The sequence below is a fragment of the Pseudorasbora parva genome, chromosome 5, assembly GCF_024679245.1.
Source record: "Pseudorasbora parva isolate DD20220531a chromosome 5, ASM2467924v1, whole genome shotgun sequence".
Taxonomy (NCBI): Eukaryota; Metazoa; Chordata; class Actinopteri; order Cypriniformes; family Gobionidae; genus Pseudorasbora; species Pseudorasbora parva.
Window position 1 is genome coordinate 6,504,909 of NC_090176.1, and position 22,086 is coordinate 6,526,994.

General features: G+C 40.8%; 1 protein-coding gene across 2 annotated transcripts in view; it reads left to right on the forward strand.

Annotated features, from left to right (window-relative positions):
* The window catches only part of LOC137074996 (disintegrin and metalloproteinase domain-containing protein 23), an 87,676-nt gene that overhangs the window by 16,002 nt on the left and 49,588 nt on the right, over positions 1–22,086 (forward strand). For both annotated transcript variants that reach the window (XM_067443118.1, XM_067443119.1), the window contains exons 4-7: positions 15,555–15,618; positions 20,394–20,476; positions 20,691–20,754; positions 21,853–21,925. In XM_067443118.1, the coding sequence (XP_067299219.1) occupies positions 15,555–15,618; positions 20,394–20,476; positions 20,691–20,754; positions 21,853–21,925 (284 nt within the window). The remainder of the gene's footprint in view (positions 1–15,554; positions 15,619–20,393; positions 20,477–20,690; positions 20,755–21,852; positions 21,926–22,086) is intronic.

Genomic DNA, 22,086 nt, shown 5'->3' on the forward strand with positions numbered 1-22,086 from the left:
CAGAGCTCCGTCCACGAGGAAGCTGTACGCTTTGAAATGGAGACTTTTCTCAGCTTGGTGCAGAGAACGCCAGTGGGATCCAGTTAACTGCCCGGTTGGTACAGTGCTGGAGTTCCTGCAGGAAAGGTTCTCTGCAGGGTTGACCCCCTCCACACTTAAGGTGTACGTGGCGGCCTTGGGCGCTGTCCACGTCCCTTGCAGTGGAGTGTCTTTGGGAAGACACCCTCTAATTACACGCTTCCTTCGTGGCACATTAAGGTTGAGGCCAGTTATGCACTCGAGGGTCCCGGCATGGGACTTGGCCATTGTTTTGAGGGGCTTGTCCGGACCTCCGTTCGAACCTTTGGAGGAGGTTTCGGATAAGTTCCTCACCCTGAAAACTATCTTCCTTTTGGCCATTTCATCTCTTAAAAGGATAGGAGATATTCAGTCCCTGTCAGTAGGGCCCTCATGTCTAGAGTTCGCGCCTGGGATGGTGAAAGCATTTCTGCATCCCAGGCCGGGTTATGTCCCCAAGGTTCCTACGAGCCCACGGGGCCCCATCACTCTACAAGCCTTCTGTCCTCCTCCATTCTTGACGTCAGACCAGGAAAGATTAAATCTGCTGTGTCCGGTGAGGGCACTGGATACTTATGTCCACAGAGCTGCCCTGTGGAGAAAAACTGAACAATTGTTTGTTTGCTTCGGACCCCCTAAGAAGGGGGCTCCTGTATCCAAGCAGAGGATGAGCAAGTGGGTGGCCGAGGCCATTTCACTTGCTTATGAAGCTGCCGGGCAGCCATCTCCTTTGGCTGTCCGGGCACATTCTACCAGGGGTATGGCTGCTTCTAAAGCACTTTTGTCGGGGGCTTCCCTCCATGATATATGTAACGCGGCCGGATGGTCGTCTCCTTCTACCTTCGTCAGGTTCTACGAGCTAGACCTGGCATCTACAGTAGGGGCACAGGTTCTCTCGTAACCGTGTGCGCTTCGGCTTCACACATACGAGACACTTGGTCCTATGGCGATGTGGGTATAAGCGTTCTCACAGCGTTTCGACGCAGCTCGAGTTCCCCGAAAGGGAACGTCTCAGGTTACGTATGTAACCCTAGTTCCCTGAGGGAACGAGACGCTGCGTCGCTCTGCCATACTCCCGGCGTGTCCGTGATCACTTACTTCAGGCTTTATCAGAAGTTAGTTCCTGTTTGTTTTCACGGACGTTTTATAGCTTCCGGTCGATGACGTCATCACGCCGACGATCGATCTTTTTTCCGATGGAATGGTTCTACAGGCGCTTCACGACGCATTAACGCAGAGGCGTTCTCACAGCGTTTCGACGCAGCGTCTCGTTCCCTCAGGGAACTAGGGTTACATACGTAACCTGAGACGTTTTAAGGGCGGTTGGAAAAGTCCCATAGAGAAGTGAGGAGTTCACCACTTCTAGGAGATCTGCTTCTTAACAGTTAAACACACATTTGAAAAAAGAAGTGGGGAGTGTGTCAAGGGCACAGGTTGATTTTTTTTAAGGTGCTGTACCATTTCTTCTAAAATTGTACGGTCAATTGTTTCGAAATTAGACATAGTAACTTTCTGATGTTGTGGTCTGATCTGACTGACCCCAGAGCAACTAGAGGATGTGCTAATACGATTATGCACTGTTTGTCCATGTTAACAAACAATTAAAAAAAACTTGTAATACATTTTTTGTTTGTCTTGATATAAGTAATCAATTCAATAATTTTCATGGCGATATCTAAAGGTTAAACGTTTTACCCTATTCATGTGAGAAAAATAATGAATAGACGTATGAATATGTTATATTTGGGTCTTTTTCTGTAATTTCCCCTAACGGGATTCTTCTGGGCTTTTTTTTTTCTTTCTTACTCAGGACATATTGAGGATACAAAATCAGTTGAGTTTGATTCTGTTGCAATTTGTTCACCCTTTTTTCCTAAAACGCCTGGACTAGTAGGCTATGTGCTTGCTTCAATAAAAATTAATACAGTTATGATGAAGGTAACTAGTTACTAGCTAGCTAGTTATTAGTTATCTAACATTAAAAACATGTTTCTATTTAATAAGAAAGTCATTCGAACCTCAAAGTGTTAACCTGTCACCTCTGACCTTTAACAGCTGTCACAGCTCCTGGTGCAGATGGGATGTGTTGTTGCAGGAACTGATTTGCTATAGGCTACTCCTGACTGGTCGAAATCTCATGCTACTTAGGACAAATGTAATGTACAGAAGTAGCTGCACTGCTTAAATACAAAATTAAAGTTTTTGAAGGAAAATATAATTAAAAAGTCACTCTGATGACATCATTTTTTTTGTGAAATGTGCATTTTTACCCCTAGTTGTCATAGTATGGGGAAATATTTTGTTTTTTTAAACCTGAAACCAATTTTATTGGATTCCCCGACCCCAAAAATGTACACTTTGACACCAAATTTGTCATTATAGCGATAACTGAAGCAAAGATATGGGCTCTAGAGTATTTTCGGCACATTGTCGGCCATTTTAAAAAAAAACCTGTTTATTTTTGATAAAAATTGTGATCTCACTTGTGTCTTAGGATAAATTTATTTGTATGACCCTAAGGTACTTCCATACCAAAGGGGACCTTTGCATCATGACTTGAAGTCAAAAGTCACTTAACCTCCCTACTACTAGGGGCTAGAAACAAAACATTTTCCTCTGATTGATGGCTCAAGACGATTCGATTGAACTCTGACATACTTTTCTGTAGTGCCTTTTTTTCACCCAAAAAAAAACTACCTCTTCAAACTCCTCCTAAACAGTTTATCCAAATTTCACCGAAAATTAAACCAGATCATCTTCAGACAATGGCAAAAAATAATAATAATGGAATTTAAGTCGATTCATCAAACTGTTTTCGAATAATTCGCTAACAAATTTTACATAGCATTGTGAAAATAGACATAAGGCCGTATTTCTGCAACGATTTGTTGAATTCTGACCAAACTTGGTATATATCTTAATGACCTGAGGCTACATGGTCTGAACGGTTTGCCTAGAAATCAACTAAAAGTGGTCTTGTTAGATTCGGGGCAACATGCCAAGTCCACTGATATCCAATTTTCTCATGTCTGCCATTTTGTCCGTCAGCCATTTTGAATTTTGTAGTGAAGTGCTGTATTTTACAAATGCGTGAACGCACCTTAACAAAACTTGGTATGGGCCATCAGCACGATGTCCTGAAAGCGTCTGAGAAGTTTCGGACCAAGTTTTTTTTATTTTTACATGCTTATAACTTTGGATATGGTTGACTTATTTTCATGGGAGTCATCTCCTTTGATTCCTGAATCTTTGCAGGAGTCCAACAATACCAAACATGCTAGGTTTCACCTTATGGTTTGTGTAACGTTGGGATTTAGTGCTTAAAAAAACGTATGCGAATATCTTCAAAACTGTTAGTCCGATAGAAACAAAACCACCATAAGAAAATCCGAATCATAGGTCATTGGTAATATGATTATGCCCAAATGCCAAAATTTTGATATTAAGTGGCAGAAAATGTAATCAAAGTCAGGTATGGGTCATAACTGTGGTTATAACTGTGGCTACTGTATGGGGGCACTCGGAGGACACTTAAAAAATTCAGTGGAACTGTGGCACTTGGTGGGACTATAATTAAACAAAACTCTTGAGTTGTCTCTTTACAACTCAATGTATTTATGTGGGTTGTCTAGCCTGCATGCCAGCTGAACTTAGCCCCGTCCACAACATTTGAGGCCGGGAAGTTCGATCTGGACTTGATCCGTTGTGGAGCAACTAAGCTCAAACCAATCAAATTGTCAGGACTTTATACAATGATGGACAGATAATGGCCCAATGGGGCAGTATCAAACTCATACTCTGACTAAAAAACTGAGTATGACGACGTCAGGCTATGGGTTGTCAACATTGCTTAAAACTGTCTCCAATGTCTTTACTCATTTTTGCATTTGATCTACTGGTAGATTCTTTTGTGATTGGCCTGATAATTGCTGCTTTCAGCTATATTTAGGATTTAATATTGCTCAAAATAAGGGTTAGGGATTTGTGAATATTAAATGGCATTGTCTAACTTTAGCCACTCCATTTGAGTTAAGGACATCAGTGATATCTCAAATCGTGTTCCTTTGCTGATGACAAGTGCTGTTACTTTTCTAAGCAATCTGACTTTTAATTTTTCTCCTGCCGGATGAGAAATCAAGTAAAACAGTTTATTAAAGAAGTGTCCTGGGTCAAAATAACTATCTGAAAGTCTCTGTCATGGCTCTGTTGCTGCAGCTTACGCTTGAGCTGATTGAGGAGACGGTTTTGATACGAGACCCGAGAGACTAAAAATACTGTAATTGTAAAAGGGAACTGCCTCTGTCTGTCAGACTGCTTTGATATGCGGTTTACCTCCTAGACTCACTGTCTCGCTCACAATGCCTCTGTGTGTGTGTGTGTGCTGTTAGCTTGTCAGCATGTGTCTGTATATGGGTGTACATGTGGCCAGGGTTATGGTTGTGCGACAACACAATTGTCTTGATCTAATTATATCCATCTGTGTATATAGTTCAGAGAATCCTCTCACTGCACCTGTGAAAACATCATCATAACCCTCCATTGCTAAAGGAAAACTTTTTACATTATCAGGGGTTGGAGAGTAACAATACATGTAACTTAGATATGTTTTTAAAATACAAAATTTAAAGTAGGCCTAACTGTATTTCATCACATTTGCATTTTAAATGGGTGGTAATCAAATTACACTCACATCGGAATAGTATTTTAAGTTAGCAAAGTGATTACTTTATTATTATTTTAAAGTAATCCATTTCACTTAAACATGAATGTAAACTGTAACGGGCAATTAATATATACAGCAATTGGTGATTCTCAGACTCTGACAGTCTGCAAAAGCATCCTAAGCGACAGTTTTGCTCTTAAGTTTCAAACCTCTTGCAGAATATTGGGTAACACTGTACAATACGGGTGCACTACTATGCATTAATTCATGCCTAACTAATGCACAAATAATCATGAGTTAATGTATTCCCCATGACGAACTAACACATTTATTAATGATTACTGCATCAGCAACTAATGAAGATTAATAGATTACACAATATATGATTTGCTATTAATTAAATGTGTCATCATGTAATAATTCCTGAATAATACATTCTATTAACCATAAATGTAAATGAATGTGTTAATTACCACAAGGGGGTCAAAGCCATGCATTTCAACTTCCAGTTGTCTGCATTAATTAATCATTAGCTAATGATTTATAAAGGTTTCATTATGCTATGGCTTTATTTGTTGAGGCACATGACTATTAACTAATTATAGTCAACAAGTAACAAGCCTCAACAAGTAAAGACAGACCATGTTTTAACATATTGCTAGCATGAATTAGCATGTGGCTAGCATGTTTTAGCACATGTCTAGCATGTTTTCCTAGGTTAGTTGTTAAGCTTTGCTAATGATAGAAAGCTTGAATACTCCATATGTGTTATTGAATAAATGTTTTGACCACCTAAGTAAAAAAAAGGCTTTGGGAATTTGGGTTTGTTCGAAAGTCTGGTATGGGAATTCCTAAAGTCGGATCAGTTACAAAAAATATAGCATTATGAGGGAGAACAGCCGAAGGTCTCGCCTGAGTTTGGTAGTTGTAGCTTAAAAGCTCTAAGAGTTATAGTTAGAAACGTTAGTCTCAGAAGAAGAATACGTTTACTGGACTTTTCATTATGTTTTCTCAAGTCAAAATAATTACACTGTTGTGTTGACCCTGCCTAATATCTGAATACATGTTACTGCTCAGATTAAGCACGATTCCAGATGTTGTTTAGAGAAAACACATTTTTTCCTTGTAATAATTTATGAAAATCGAATAATTCCTCTTGGCAGCTAAGATAACCCAGGCCAAATACAGATGTTGATCACTGCTTTATCTACAATTGGAAGTAATTTAGCCTTTCAAAAAATCTTGCACACAGTTAATGTACTAATGTAATGGCAGTTAGCAAAATACATCCATCAGGCATAACATTATGACTTCCTAATATTGTGTTGGTCCCCCCTTTGCTGCCAAAACAGCCCTGACCCGTCGAGGCATGGACTTCACTCGCCCCCTGAAGGTGTGCTGTAGTATCTGGCACCAAAGATGTTAGCAGCAGATCCTTTCTGACTGGTATGCGGCTATGCCGCCCCATACACAACAAACTGCGATGCTCTGTGTATTCTGAAACCTTTCTATCAGAACCAGCATTAACTTCTGGAGCAGTTTGAGCTCCAGTAGCTCGTCTGTTTGATCGGACCCCACGGGCCAGCCTTCGCTCCTCACGTGCATCAATGAGCCTTGGCCGCCCATGACCCTGTGGCCGGTTCTCCACTGTTCCTTCCTTGGAGCACTTTTGATAGAGACTGACCACTGCAGACCGGGAACAGCCCACAAGAGCTGCAGTTTTGGAGATGCTCTGACCCAGTCGTCTAGCCGTCACAATCTGGCCCTTGTCAAACTCTCTCAAATCCTCACGCTTGCCCATTTCTCCTGCTTCTAACACATCAACTCTGAGGACAAAATTTTCACTTGCTGCCTAATATATCCCACCCACTAACAGGAGCTGTGATGAAGTGATCATCAGTGTTATTCACTTCACCTGTCAGTGGTCATAATGTTATGCCTTATCGGTGTATAGCTGTGAGCAGCAATTATCAGTGTTCAATCATTTTAAGGCCTTTAAGCACATATGCATAAAAAGTATTGTTTTGTTTAGTAAGCATGTAACAACTTGGATCATATATGGAAAATACCATTTACAGACAGTACAGGAAGTTTACTACAGAAAATATATGTTTTTTTTAAAGCTTTTTAACAGTTATAGCGTCATCCAAGTTTTTCCTTGAGGATTTATAGGCTTTTGAGTATATTTTGCCACACCCACTTCCTAAATGAGTTATAAATGAGATAATTATTGACCTAGAGAGTCCTGAGAATTGTACTGCATTGGTTAACAAAACCTAGGACTAGTTTACAAAAGTAGGTGTTTCATATAATCATGAATATTTTAAGGGGGGGTGAAATGCTGTTTCATGCATACTGATCTTTTTACACTGTTAAAGACTTGGAATCCCATACTAAACACAGACAAAGTTTCAAAAGTTAAGGTGGACGTTTGATGGGAGTATTTCTTTGTCAAAAATACTACTTCCGGTTAGTCATAAGTTTCGGCAAGTTTTTTTCGATCATGCGTCCCCATTGACGTTAGTGGGGGCGGAATTTCCTTGTATGGGCCTTACGGACAATTCTACCGGAAGCGCGTGAGAGAGAGAGAGGGAGAGAGCGAAAGTAACAGGCTACGCCCATCAAAGCGCTGGCTTGTAGGCTGCTGCACAGGTGATGTGCACAACTAAAAATGACATCAAAAAGTGCGTTTTTGGTTGCCAGACCAAGACAGTCCTGCACAGATTCCCCAAAACCCCGCGTTAAGGCAACAGTGGATGTAATTTGCTTTTCCGGATCAGCAACTGAGTTGCGCGAATGTTTATATCTGTTCACTGCATTTCGGTGCCGACTGTTTCATAAACAAGGCCCAGCTCGACGCCGGATTTTCCCGATCGCCTAATGCTGAAGGATGGAGCAGTCCCAACGTTAGTACCGCAGGCGATGAGTGAGACTGCTTCAAATGTCTGTGTTTTTGCCTATGCTCATCAAGTAGCCCAAACATGATCACGTATAGTTAATTGATCAATGGAGCATGCGATGTGTAGTGCATGTACATTTGTTTAGCTGGCCACTATATGTGTAACTTTATGTTTGTGTATTGTAAAAGCTCTCCAAACAACAATACACAAAGAGGGGGGAAATATGTTGAACTAAATAAGCGCGCTTCTTCATTCAAATGCGCTACTATTCCGTGTCTTTCTATGTAAACACTAACTTAGCCTGCCGTGCAAAACCAGTCCGCTTACTGTCTACACAAACCACGCGTAAACACACAAACACACGTGCAAAACTGCACTTCCCACATGTACACCTTCAAAGACAAAAATACGACGATATAATTCAAGTATAAATATGTAAATAACACAAGCCGCTAAGCATATTATATAGTTAGTGTAACTTGTACCACATAGAGACGTCCTGCTCTAGTCGTTTTTGCTGCTGCTCCTGTTCAACTGCAGCCTCTGGGTCTGATTCCGGATCATAGATGTATGGCTGTATCTGATTAAAAGCCATATTTTTATTTTGAATAAAGTTTTTTTCCCGCTGTTAGGGATGACACAGCTTTACGACGCACTCGACTCAATAGCAGCAGCGCGCACACGTCATTATTTAGCTCCGCTCACACGACACGCCCCCACCCGCTCGGCTTTTTTCGGAAAGACTCGGAACAGCGCATCTTTCTTATATAATTATTAAAAAAATAAAAACTTTTCGGAGATATGAAGGATGCAATGCTACTCTATAGGTACTCAAGATTGACATGACACTGACTGAAACTGAGTGTTTCACCCCCCCTTTAATAAACAATTTGATTGACAGCAGTGGTTCATGAGGAAAAGTTGTTCAGTATAGAGATCTATCCAATGATATGACTATTGTGTGTATGTGTGAAATACCACATGATTACAGAGGCATAAAACTTGTTAGCCCCAACTAGTTGCCAAAGTTGTTGTTTTTAAGGGGGTGGGGGTGCAACACTCAGTTTCAGTCAATCTCATGTCAATCTTGAGTACCTATAGAGTAGTATTGCATCGTTCATATCTCCGAAAAGTCTTTAGTTTTATTATATTTATAAAAGAAATATGGGCTGTACCGAGTCTTTCCGGAAAAAACCGAGCGCCTGGAGGCGTATCATGTGGGCGGAGCTAAAGAATGACGAGCGGTGACGTCCTCAAGCGTGGAGAAACCCATGGCTATCGATCTCAGCTAATAGATATGATCCAGAATCAGATCCGGAGGCTGAAATAAATTGAACAGGAGAAACAGCAACATCAGGACGTCCGTCTCTGTGGTGTGGACTGTATTTAGGGGCCTGTCAACATTTGTCTTTACTCGCAGTTTATGAGGACATGATTCGGTTTATGGACTGTTGTATGCGACTAAACCTTAGCAGTAGCAAGCAAAACGGTTTTGCACGTCAGACTAGTGTAACGTTATACAGAGAACAGCAATGGAGTAACGTTAGCACATTTGAATGATGAAGCACGCGATCGTGCCGTTTACTGATGTTTACTCACGTGACGATAGCCGACAGCACAGACATTTGAAGCAGTTTTACTCACCGGCTGCTTCCAAAGCAGGACCGAACCTTTATCGCTGGGACCGCTCCGTCAAAAACACACTTCTTGGAGTGTGGAAATCCACTTTGCGACGCGACTGAAGCGATGTTGTGAAGCTTCCCGTCATTTCTGCGTTCAAATCGGTTCAAATGCAGCGCTGCCTTCCCAGAATGCTGTGCTGAAGCGTTGAAGTTGCTCGACGTCACCCATAGGAATAAAGTGGAGCGCGGCGCGTCATAAGTGTTCACGGACGACTGGATCTGCAGCTGAGAGAGTGTTTACGGCGTGCATTTCCTCTCTTGCTCTAGTCACGCGCGCGCGCACCCTACCGCGAGAAGAGCCCGTACGGCCCATACAAGGACCTTCCGCTCTATCGACGTCAAGCCGACCCATACTCGAAAAAAACTCTCCGAAACTTGTGAGAAACCGGAAGGAGTATTTTTAACACAGAAATACCCCATCAAACGTCCAACATTAGTTTTTGAAACTTTGTCTATGTTTAGGATGGGAATCCAAGTCTTTAACAGTGTAAAAAGCTCAGTATGCATGAAACAGCATTTCACCCCCCCCCCCCCCCCCCCTTAAATAATCCCCAATATTTAACGAACAATTCAATGGACAGTGGCGGTCCTAGAGGCAAAGTTGTTCAGAATGAGGCGTTCTAACATGCGGTACGAATGTTGTGGGCGTGCCCAAAAAATGGTGTGATACTCACGCATTCTCCAAGCGTAAAGGGTTGCCCTGTGGCCAATCTCTTTCGGATTTCTAACAGGTCTCTAGGGTCATGAGTCAAACAGGCCCAGTGAGTGTCATTACGATCAGCCTCCGTTAAACTTTTCTAATAGCTGCTCAAACTTAATTGGCCGGTGGCGGACATGTTTTTTGAGATACGTCAGTGTCCACATAGACAATCATGTTACCCTGGACTGGCACTGCATGCCAAATTTCAAGTCTATCAGACAAACAGTGAAGTAGTTAAAGCCATTTTCAAAAAAATCTTCCTGTTATAGCACCACCAAGTGGCCAGTTGCTGCTTCCTTTTTTCACACAAGAATGAGCTCTTACATACGTGTGCTGAGCTGGGAGAAAATATCTCATTCCGTTCTTGAGTTATAACCATTTTAGTAAAAGTGGCTCCTTCTTCTTCCAACCGAAATTTCAACACTTTTTGATAACTATTGACATTCAGACTCCAGGGAATCTCACTGCACTGATTTGGTTCAGATTGGGTCAAAAACCTGGGACTAGTTTGCAAACGTAGGCTTTAAAAAATAATCAAAAATACCCAAAAATATAGCAAAATTATGAGCAAATCAGAGACGCAGATTTTGTCCGTCTTCCCGAGCCAAGGGTTTCAACGATATAAAACACTCGAGTCTATGCCTAACCAATTTAGGAATAATGAGTCATTTCATACTTTTGACCTCTGTAGCACCCCCGTCAGGACATTCGGGTTGAGCCTCTGTGATGTTATAGGCCAGGGTGTCCAACCCATAGATATCCATAATAAAGGCTAGATGTCTCGTGCGCGCTGTTGGCCAATGGAGGTCGCCGTCCGCAACTTGCGGCCATCTTGTCACAGGCAGCTCGCTCACTCGTAACAGTGTGTTTTAATGGTGCATTTACTTTTAAATAACCATAACTTTCTCAATTTTCAACCGATTTTCAAACTGTTTCGTTTGTTATAAATGTCAGAGATGTAGTTATGACACTACATACTTATGAATAATTATAACCATGGACTTTAATATGAAAGTAACATTGAACAGAACAGATGGGTGCAATGAATACACACACACACACACACACACACACACACACACACACACACACACACACACACACACACACACACACACACACACACACACAAGGTATTTATGTTAAATCAATATATAGGCTACTAAAACTGTGTACCGAATGGCAACATGAGAAATTATATATATTTATACATATACAGCTCTGAATTTTTTTCCCAGAGCTAGCTCTCTCTCTCTCTCTCTCTCTCTCTCTCTCTCTCTCTCTCTCTCTCTCTCTATATATATATATATATATATATATATATATATATATATATATATATGCTTTTTTAATAAGAATATAATAAAATAATTTGTATTTAAAAAAAAAAAATTAAACAAACAAAAAAACACGCAAACTAAGTTTATTTTAACTAGACAAAAGATTGGTTGTCATAAAATCGTTATTGGTGTCAATAAACCTATGTAATTGAACAGCTCGATTGTGGTCTCAGCCTTGATAACGTGCACGTAAGTTAGCCGTAATACACAAGCTGCACGATTAAGTCGTTTATCGAAATGAAAAGCTGCAATTTCAACGTGTTAAAGCATCCAGATTTGTAGCCATGTTAATAACGTTTGTAAGAAACCAAACCATTTGTAAATCCGTCAAGATTTCAGCGAGATAAGAGTATTTATGTTCGGACAGATCACTCATCTTACATCAGGTTCCACAGAGCCCAACAGAAAGCCTGCCTGTGACAAGATGGCCGCCGGGGATGCCGATGGTGACTCCGCCGTAAGACATCTAGCCCTTATTATGGATATCTATGGTCCAACCCTGCTCCTGGAGAGCTACCATCCTACAGATTTCAGTTCCAGCGCTGCTCCAACACACCTGTCTGTAATTACCTAGCACCCTAATTACCATGATTAGCTGGTTCAGGTGTGTTTGATTCAGGTCGGAGCTAAAATCTGCAGGACGGTATCTCTCCAGTACCAGGGTTGGACACCCCTGTTGTAGGCGGTGTGAGTACTACCAGCCCTCAAAGTTTCAAGTCTCTACGACTTACGGTTTAGTCTGCCTGATCACTTTTTGGGGGGAATGCTGATCTTGGAAAATGTAACTTTAACGATGTTTTTAGCTGGGAAGGAAGGAGGCGGGAACTAGCGAACGTTCAACAAACTTTAATATACAAATAAATGAACGAAACGAAAGTAAAACCGCGGGTAGCCCCTCACAGACGACTGCCCACACAAACATAATACAACTTAAACTAAACTCAACATAAACTCCAGGCCTGGTCCTCTCTTGTCTTCCGCTGCCTTGGTTCCTCCTCGTCACCCGTCACCGGCCCGCTCTCGCGCCCCCTCGCCCCGCTGCTTGCCACACCACAGTAACAATTACAAAAGGGTTTCAGCGCTATGTGCTTGAACTCTTAGGGCCCTATTTAAACGATCTGAAACGCAAGTGTCAAAGCGCGAAGCGCAAGTAACTTTGTGGGCGGGTCTCGACGCTGTTGCTATTTTCCCGGCGGGATAAATGGCTCTTCCGCCCGGCGCAAATCTAAAATGGGTTGGTCTGAAGTAGCTTTATTATTCATAGGTGTGGTTTGGGCGTAACGTGAATAAACCAATCAGAGCGTCATCCAACATTCCCTTTAAAAGCAGGTGCGCAAGGTCCATTATGGATCGCTATTATTATGGCGTATTTACCAGGCGCACGCCAGGAGCGGTTCACAGCCGACGGGACTGATGTTCTTGAAGAGCAGTGAAAGACAGAAAAGATGTGTTGTATGGGGATGGGAGAAACCCACCCAAAATAGCGTCAATTAAACAGTTTTTTCAGTTTTTCAGTCGATTTTTTTTTTTTTTTTTTTTCTGGTTCTTGACGGACAAACTAATTTGTCAGATGTCCTTATATACATCTATGTCTTGCCACTATTGGGCAAACAGGTCTGATCCTTCATTACTACAATTAGCCTGAATAATTTGTAAGCTAGATTTATGCCTATTGTTTCACATCTTCGTGGCACACCACAATGATTTCCGTCATCTCATGTGTTAATATTTTTTTAGTGTAACAATTTATGATTTGCAAAAGTAACTGTTGCATCCGTGTAGATTACATGAGCGAAGTGTGCGCGTTGTGCACGCTATACATTATGGTCAAGCATGCGCCCTTAAAATAGCATAAAGAACAACGCGCCACTGACTTTAGACTAGGTTTTTTTCTGGTCAGTGGCGCAAATGTTTAATGGAACAGCAAAATAGCACCAGGGATTGTTTGCGCCGGAACACGCCTCCTTTTTTGCCCTGAACCGCCCAGGGAGCGCAAGTTCATTCACTAGTTTAGCGACGTGCTTCTGTGGAGGGAAAAGCGCGCTTTGCGCGGGTGCAAAATAGGAATGACACATGAGTCGGTGTACAAAGTCAATTGCGTTGGGTGCAAGATAGGGCTGGGTGAGTGATGCGGATGTTGTCACGTGCGTGCGTTTTGGTTCGTTTCAACTGGTTCGGACCAAAGCAATCAGTGTGGTGTGAAAAGGAACCAAAAAAGCTGAAAAGTGCAACAATGTATAATTGTTTGCCCTTGGTTCGGGACCAAATGAACCGAACTAGAGATGTGAAAGCACCCTTAATAACTCAAAAAGGAAGTGTTGGCATTGGAGTACACTGAGATTGTGTTACTGTAGAGCTACTTTATCAGTTCATGATGGACTAGAATGGAAAACTGTCACACTGGGTCGATAGCATTGTTATATTAAGGCCATTCATGTACACAGATAGAAAAGGATGTAATACAGTTCTTTCTAACACAATGCGTCCTGACATTCCCTCACACACAAACTAGCCTAACCCCCGATTGATGCTAAAATATTTGTATATTTTGATCTGAGCCCTTAGACGCTGCGGCAGCCCTGTTTGCTCCGGAGGAAACCTAGCTGTGTGTTTAAGTCATTTCCACAAGGTTACAGGAGATTGCGTTCTAGCAGAAAGCGGCTTCTCTTGAAGTGAGCAGTCAGCTGAGAGCGAGGCAGCTAGTGTTTTGTCAGCTAGAGTGCATGTTTGTGTGTTCTGCCTCGCTGACTCAAGTCCAGGCTTGTGATGATTAAAGGACGGTGAAGGTCAATAAGTGTCACCTCCTGACACACACACACACTGCCTACCTTCCTTTTACATAAATACAAACAGAGATGAATGTGTCAGTCTCAGCCTAAAGCGCCTCTTAGATCCGTCTGTTTTGACACAACACATCAGGAGTGTGATGACAAGGCCGACAGCTGCAGTCTGTGATGCTGAGGATGACCAAAGGCCCTTTCTAGGAAAGTCTATTCACTCATCTGCCATATTTGCAACACCTCCGGGCCGGTATTTCGGCCATCAAAGACCAAGTCCTGTCTACTTAAATGGGGAATCGGTGAACTTTGGGTACACAACTAGTTTGACAGCTAAGGTTTTCTTTTGTATTGTAACTTCTCTGAACTGTGCTGTTAATTTACTGTCTACTGTACACTTCTAGTCTGCTTTTTATATAATACAGTACACTCAGTAAACTACTTGTTTAATCATTTTGATTCTGCAATTAAACCTTTACACAGGAATGCCTGTGTTTTATTCACTTCTCAGGGAACAATGCTTAGAGTTGTAACCTGAAACGTTTTCTTTAGGCAAACTTAACATCATACGTAGTTTTTTTAAAACCTATAATTTATGTAAATGATTTATGTATTTAATAAAGAGAATTTCTCTGTTTGCTAAATACAAACTAAAAATGTTAAATACAACGACAGGAAAACTACTTTGAATACTTACTTATACTTTTCTTAAGTATATCTTAATCGAACCATTAAGTGCAATTATAGGCCAAATATACAGATTTGTTTTATTATCAGTAGAAGCCAAGCATTTTCATTAAGTATATCTCTGATAAGTACAAGACTATCTTCTAAATATACCGTATTATTTGAAAATAGCACGTGAATTTCTTCTTCGTATGTGTATGTAACAGAAACGGTGGAAATATGCAGAAAACATGTGTTGCACATATGTTGAACTGAGTATAGGGACTGAATTATAGGCTCTGGTCCAACAATATTGGATTCCGACACTTTCCTTTCAAAGCAAATACTCTTCAGCAGAAGAAAACAGTCCCGGTGTGTAAACTTGAGCCAGAATACCAGAGTCTTCTGATATCCAGAATCAACAGATGATCATAAGTTCATACCAGTTCATGTGTGTGTGTGCGTGTGCGTATTTGTGTTGCTTGTTTGGCAATACTTGTGAGGGCACAAATGTCCTCACTTATAGTAAAATATGAAACTAGTGAGGACATTGGACTGGTCCTCACTAGTTAAAAAGGCTTATAAATCGGCCAAAACATGTTTTTATTTAAATCTGTTGTTCTGCAGATGTTTCTGGGATGGGTAGATTTAGAGATAGGGGTTGGGTTAGGGGATAGAAAGTTTCATTAACCTGATATAAAATCAATGGAAGTCTATGTAATGTCCTCACTAATATAGTGAAACAGATGTGTGTGTTTGTGTGTTCCAGTGACCTGCTGTCCTCAGACTATGAGGAAATACACTACGAGGAAGGGAAGCCCATACTCGGGAAGGTATAAACAAGGCATTTTCCAATCATTGTTTGTCACTTCAGTCTGAACTGTATGGATGTTTTTCCACCTTCGGGACAAACTGTTCTCGTTGCTTAACCTTTCCATTCTGTTCCGTTCTGGTCCAGCTGGTACGGATGTGGTTTCATTTAGCATTATGGATCCGATAACGAAGCAAGAACGCAAGAGTTTATAGTTCTTTGAGATGTAAATAGCGACGAGGATGATCAGTTATTTCTTTTCATTTTATTATTTACTTGTGTTTAGTTTGTAAGCCAGCCGCGCTGAGAATTAGACAGGCTGAGGACAGATTGTAATCGTGCCATGCCAAACCCAGCTCAAGTGGAAAATAACTGGAACCGTTCCTTACTGTTCTGAGAACTGTTCGGCCTGATGGTGGAAAAGTGTTTGGTGGATGGTGTTTTTTTTTCTTTGAACAGAACTATTTTAATCATTGTTATAATAATAGCCATATAATTTCATGGGAAAACATTACTGCTTTACCTGAGTGCCGTAACGACAATTGGGATAATTGTTGTATGACAGTAGAGATGAGAAGTTTCTGGAAGATGACAGATCAGACACAAAGATTATGAGAGAGGGGGAGAGTAACATAAAAGAGCATGACCGGAGAAAGAGAGAGCGAAAGGGATGCTGATAGGTGCTAAATCCGGTAAATCAAGACTTCACTGCTGAATCAGCACGGCGTGGTCACCTGCAGGTCAGGTCACATGACCAGCAAACGTTACTCTGCTGAAGATCCGTCGCTCTGACACTCCATGAACAATCACTTTTATAGTAGCTAGACAAACACCAGACTGTTAAAGGGTTACTTCAGCGATTAGCATATGGCTTTGTATCAGTAGAAACCCTGGAGAATATTCAAATTATTGTGCTTTCCCCCCTCATATCCCCCTGAGACAAGAGATTTATGCATTTTATTTCTGGAAAAATTCCTCCTATGATGCAAAATGACGATTTTTGCATCATAGGAGGAATGTTTGCCCAGAGGCTAAAGACTACAGCCAGCAGAGGGAGCCATTTCCGCATGTTTTGAATCTGCGCATGGGGGATGGGAGATTACACTCAGCTGGCAGGGAGAGCTCTGCTTGCAGACAGGATCATTTAAACGGAGCTATCGTGAGCAATGTAAGTCTTTTAACTTCTCAAATTCATTTCTATGAAAGTTAAGCTTGCAAAGACATGAACTGAAACGCGTGCCAGACTGAACTCCTGTGTGAATGTATGCCGCGAGTGTAATCGCAATTACCTCAGCTCTCATCACTCGTGCAGTTAGTGCTCAGGGCTGTGACACTCGCGCGGTGACTCACTCATTATACTGAACAGACACGTTCAGTTTTTAATTGTAGTGTCTTCTCTAACTCAGTCACAGTAATGAAGTTGGTGGTGTTGGGAATGGCCTCACAGGGCAGCGAAGCATTCTGGGAATTGTAGTCTTTCATCCCCATGGGACAAAAATACATTTTCTGTCTTTTCTCAGTCTAGAAGACACCAAATTCAAAAATAATTTCACATTTCTACTGCATTGATGACCCAGTTTAAATACAGATTCATCTTCCCAGCGCTGAAGTACCCCTTTAAATATTTGGTTGTACACATATACCCACCATACAGGAAAACCAATACTAATCCGGTCTTTCCTTCCCACGCTATATGCACATTTATGTCAATGAAAGTAACAGATAATTGAAAGCAATCAGCTCATTACAAGATCAAAGACTGCAATAGGAGAGAGAACAAAACTAAAAAAAACATTTTTTTGAGGGAAAAAACTAAATATAAACGAATCAGTATGGAAAATGCTCAATATTAAGGATGAATGAGAAACAGTGAGTCCTCTTTGCCATCTGTGAGTGATATTTATCTGCAGCGGAAGTGCAAGCGCCAGTCAGCACAGCGAGAATCACTGGATGTACACAGATACATATCCTAAATTACAGGCAAGTTGCTGACCGATAAAATAACTTCCATCTTGCTGCCGACACTCTCCATCTCAGGATGCAGTGACGGACCGTGTGCGCTCCACTGACTTCACTCCTAATTTTGTGTCCTGAAAGTCGCTGCTCATTTGTTACAAACCCGATTCCAAAAAAAGTATTGTGAATAAAAACAGAATGCAATGATGTGCAAGTTTCAAATTTCAATATTTTATTCAGAATACAAAATAGTTGACATATCAAATGTTTAAACAGAGAAATTGTATAATTTTAAGGAAAAAATAAGTTGATTTTAAATTTCATGGCATCAACACATCTCAGAAAAGTTGGGACAGGGCCATGTTTACCCCTGTGTGTCATCCCCTCTTCTTTTTATATCAGTCTGCAAACGTCTGGGGACTGAGGAGACAAGTTGCTCAAGTTTAGGAATAGGAATGTTGTCCCATTCTTGTCTAATGCAGGCTTCTAGTTGCTCAACTGTCTTAGGTCTTCTTTGTCGCATCTTCCTCTTTATGATGCACCAAATGTTTTCTATGGGTGAAAGATCTGGACTGACGGCTGGCCATTTCAGTGCCGGATCCTTCTTCTACGCAGCCATGATGTTGTAATTGATGCAGTATGTGGTCTGGCATTGGCAAGTTGGAAAATGCAAGGTCTTCCCTGAAAGAGACGACATCTGGATGGAGCAGATGTTCTTCTAGAACTTGGATATACCTTTCAGCATTAATGGGGCCTTTCCAGATGTGTAAGCTGCCCATGCCACACACACTCATGAACCCCAGACCATCAGAGATGCAGCTTCTGAACTGAGTGCTGATAACAACTTGGGTTGTCCTTGTCCTCTTTAGTCCGGATGACATGGCGTCCCAGTTTTCCAAAAAGAACTTCAAATTTTGATTGGTCTGACCACAGAACAGTTTTCCACTTTGCCACAGTCCATTTTAAATGAGCCTTGGCCCAGAGAAACGCCTGCGCTTCTGGATCATGTTTAGAAATGGCTTCTTTTTTGACCTATAGAGTTTTAGCCGGCGACGGCGAATGGCACGGTGGATTGTGTTCACCAATGTTTTCTGGAAGTCGTCTGAGCCCATGTTGTGATCTCCATTACAGTATCATTCCTGTATGTGATGCAGTGCCGTCTAAGGGCTGAAGATCACGGGCATCCAGTTTGGTTTTCCGGCCTTGACCCTTTACGCACAGAGATTGTTCCAGATTCTCTGAATCTTTGGATGATATTATGCACTGTAGATGATGATAACTTCAATCTCTTTCTCAGTTTCTCAGTTTCTCAGAGAAACTCCTTTCTGATATTGCTGACCGCAGCATTGGGGGAATTGGTGATCCTCTGCCCATCTTGACTTCTGAGAGACACTGCCACTCTGAGAGGCTCTTTTTATACCCAATCATGTTGCCAATTGACCTAATAAGTTGGAAATTGGTCCTCTAGACTTTCCTTATGTACATTTAACTTTTACGGGCTCTTATTGCTAACTGTCCCAACTTTTTTGGAATGTGTAGCTCTCATGAAATCCAAAATGAGCCAATATTTGGCATGACATTTTAAAATGTCTCACTTTCAACATTTGCTATGTTATCTATATTCTATTGTGAATAAAATACAAGTTTATGAGATTTGCAAGTTCCTTTTTCATTCACAATTTGTACAGTGTCCCAACTTTTTTGGAATCAGGTTTTTAAATATATAGGTGTGTTTACGTCATGTCGTAAATACTGATTCTGAACTGTAAAAGTCATTGCGTGCTTGTAGAACTTGTAATTACAGCGTGTAGACGTACTACATCCGACATGTTGTCTCTCACTATGTTTACATGGACAGCAATAATGTAATAATTATTGACCTTAACCTGAATAAGACGATATTCTGATTAAGGTGTTTACATGAGTTGCTTTCAGAATATTCTGTTTATTTTCCCGTTTTACATGTTATAGAACATAGGTCGATTAATGGCACACGTCATTACGTGTCCATGCCATGCGTTCCCTCCAGAATTTCAACATAAAGTTCGTCTTTGTTATGGTACCATACACAGTTTGTATGTTTAATATTTCATTATTTGTCATGCTATACATGCAAATAGATGACGGCAGATACAAACCTCCTCTGCCACTGCGACAAACTGAGGTACTGGATGACAGTATAAAGGAAGGACTGGTGGAGAGAGTTGCTTGAAGTCAAGCCATGCTCTCTCTTGTTTGCCGTCAAACGGTTAACCACTGCCGTGTGCGTTTGTGTCCCGTCGCAAAATGCTCAGAAAACTCCTACACAACATTAAACGTGATCAAGATGTGTACATGTTGATAATGCACCTAAAATAGGAATACTCCACGGCTTAATTCGATTTGTCAACTTTGCGTATGACTTTAGGCAAATTAAGGTAATTAGAAATCGCTGTTAACATGGTAGTTTCTTAATCAGAGTATTATCTTAATCAGGTTAATATTGGAGTATTGTTGTCCATGTAAACGTAGTGACTGTCACGTGACCTTCCAGCGCCAGTTGCGTCGCTTCACTGCCATTCATAAATCCTCTCCCGTGACCTCATGGGATAGTAAAGTGTCCATTGAATACACACTTTAAAATCTCAGCAGTAGTAGTAGTTCATCCGGGGAGTTCGCCTATTATTTTTCTAATGTATTTGGACATATTGCTCTGTTGACGTGCTGTTTTTCGCATACTATATAGTAGGGAAGTATTCTATTTCTGACACAACACTGGTCTTTTCACGATTGGATAGCTATCCAATCAAAGAAGGTATATAAACAGGGCCTAAATGTGTGTGTGTGTGTGTGTGTTGTCAGGGTGGAGAGCACTGTTATTACCACGGCCGGATCAGAGGGAATGATAACTCACATGCCACTCTGTCCACCTGTAATGGTTTACAGTGAGTACTGCAGTGAATCCATCCAGCCTTTTCTACTGTATACTGACTTATTCAGTTAAGTAATCAACTTAAAAATGTATGTTTATGCTACAGATGATGATCCCCTAACTCTGTCGTTTGTAGTGTGTCTGTATGTTTTCCTCATTTCTAAGCTGCTTTGGATAGAAGCAGATAAATGAATCAACGTGACTGTTTGTCTCTCTCTGGTACCCAGTGGCATGTTTGATGACGGACTCCATATGTACACAATTGAGCCACTTAAGCAGACTCACTCTATTGTAAGTTTTCCATTTTTACATGTACATTTCATTTTTATACACACAGACCATCATCTATGTACACTACAACTCATTATCCAGATATATATATATATATATATATATAATTATGCAGATATAATACAATTCTCATCGAATTTACCAAAAATGTGTGATGATGATCAAGAAATTAATACTTTTATTTATAAATTGATCAGAATTGACAGTAGAGACTTTTATAATGTTACAAAATGATTTATATTTCAAATAAATGCTGCATAAAACTTTGTATATTAAAGAATCCTGAAAAAAGACGCTTTTGCGTTTTCTTCATTAAGCGGCACAGCCATTGATTATAATCATAACGTGACACTGAAGACTGGAGTAATGATGATAAATTCAGCTTTGATCACAGGAATAAATTACACTTTAACATATATTCACATAGAAAACAGCTGTAATAATTCACAATATTACTGCTACTATAATAATATTGCGGTATTTTTGATAAAATAAATGCAACATGATGGTTGTGTCTTTGGGAAACATGATGAAAATGTTTGAATATGTGTATTTCCTTTTTAAGCGTAATAATAAAGCCTAATTTTCCATTAGATTACTTACTGAATATTACTCTTATAATAATTAATAGAGCCATATTTAGCTTTTGCAAGTTCAAAACAGCAGTACGGTCATATGAAGAATATGTACAAATCTGCTTTTGGCAATAAAAATGGTTGTATCGTGTGTGTAATATGTAGCCATTTCCTCTGCAAATCAACTCTTCATGCTTTAATGAACTCCATACACACACACACACACACACACACACACACACACACACACACACACACACACACACACACACACACACACACACACACTCACACTCACACTCACACTCACACACACACACTCACACAGTGACTTAAATAAATCTCCAGACTTTAATTTTAAACTAACAAACCATATAACAACCCAATCAAAAACCAAACTGCACAGTTAATTATAAACACTAATCATAAGCACGAGGCCAGTTAAGTTGATATGTGCAGCTGAATTGACGTTGGATGAATTTGGTGAGGTTTGGCTGCTAATGCTCTGTGTGTTTTTCATTAGGAGGGAACAGCGAGGCCACATGTCCTACACAGGACGGCTATCCTGCAGCAAACCCCACCTACAGGAGAAGAAGGTACAGTACATACAACACAGCTCTCCATGAACTGCCAGGATATCCTGATGAGTTAAAGGAACAGTTCACACAAAAATACCAAAAGACTAGGGGGGAACGATTAAAAAAGAATTTCATGGCACATAAATTTCCGCTGAGGGCACTGAATGCTCAGATTTGAT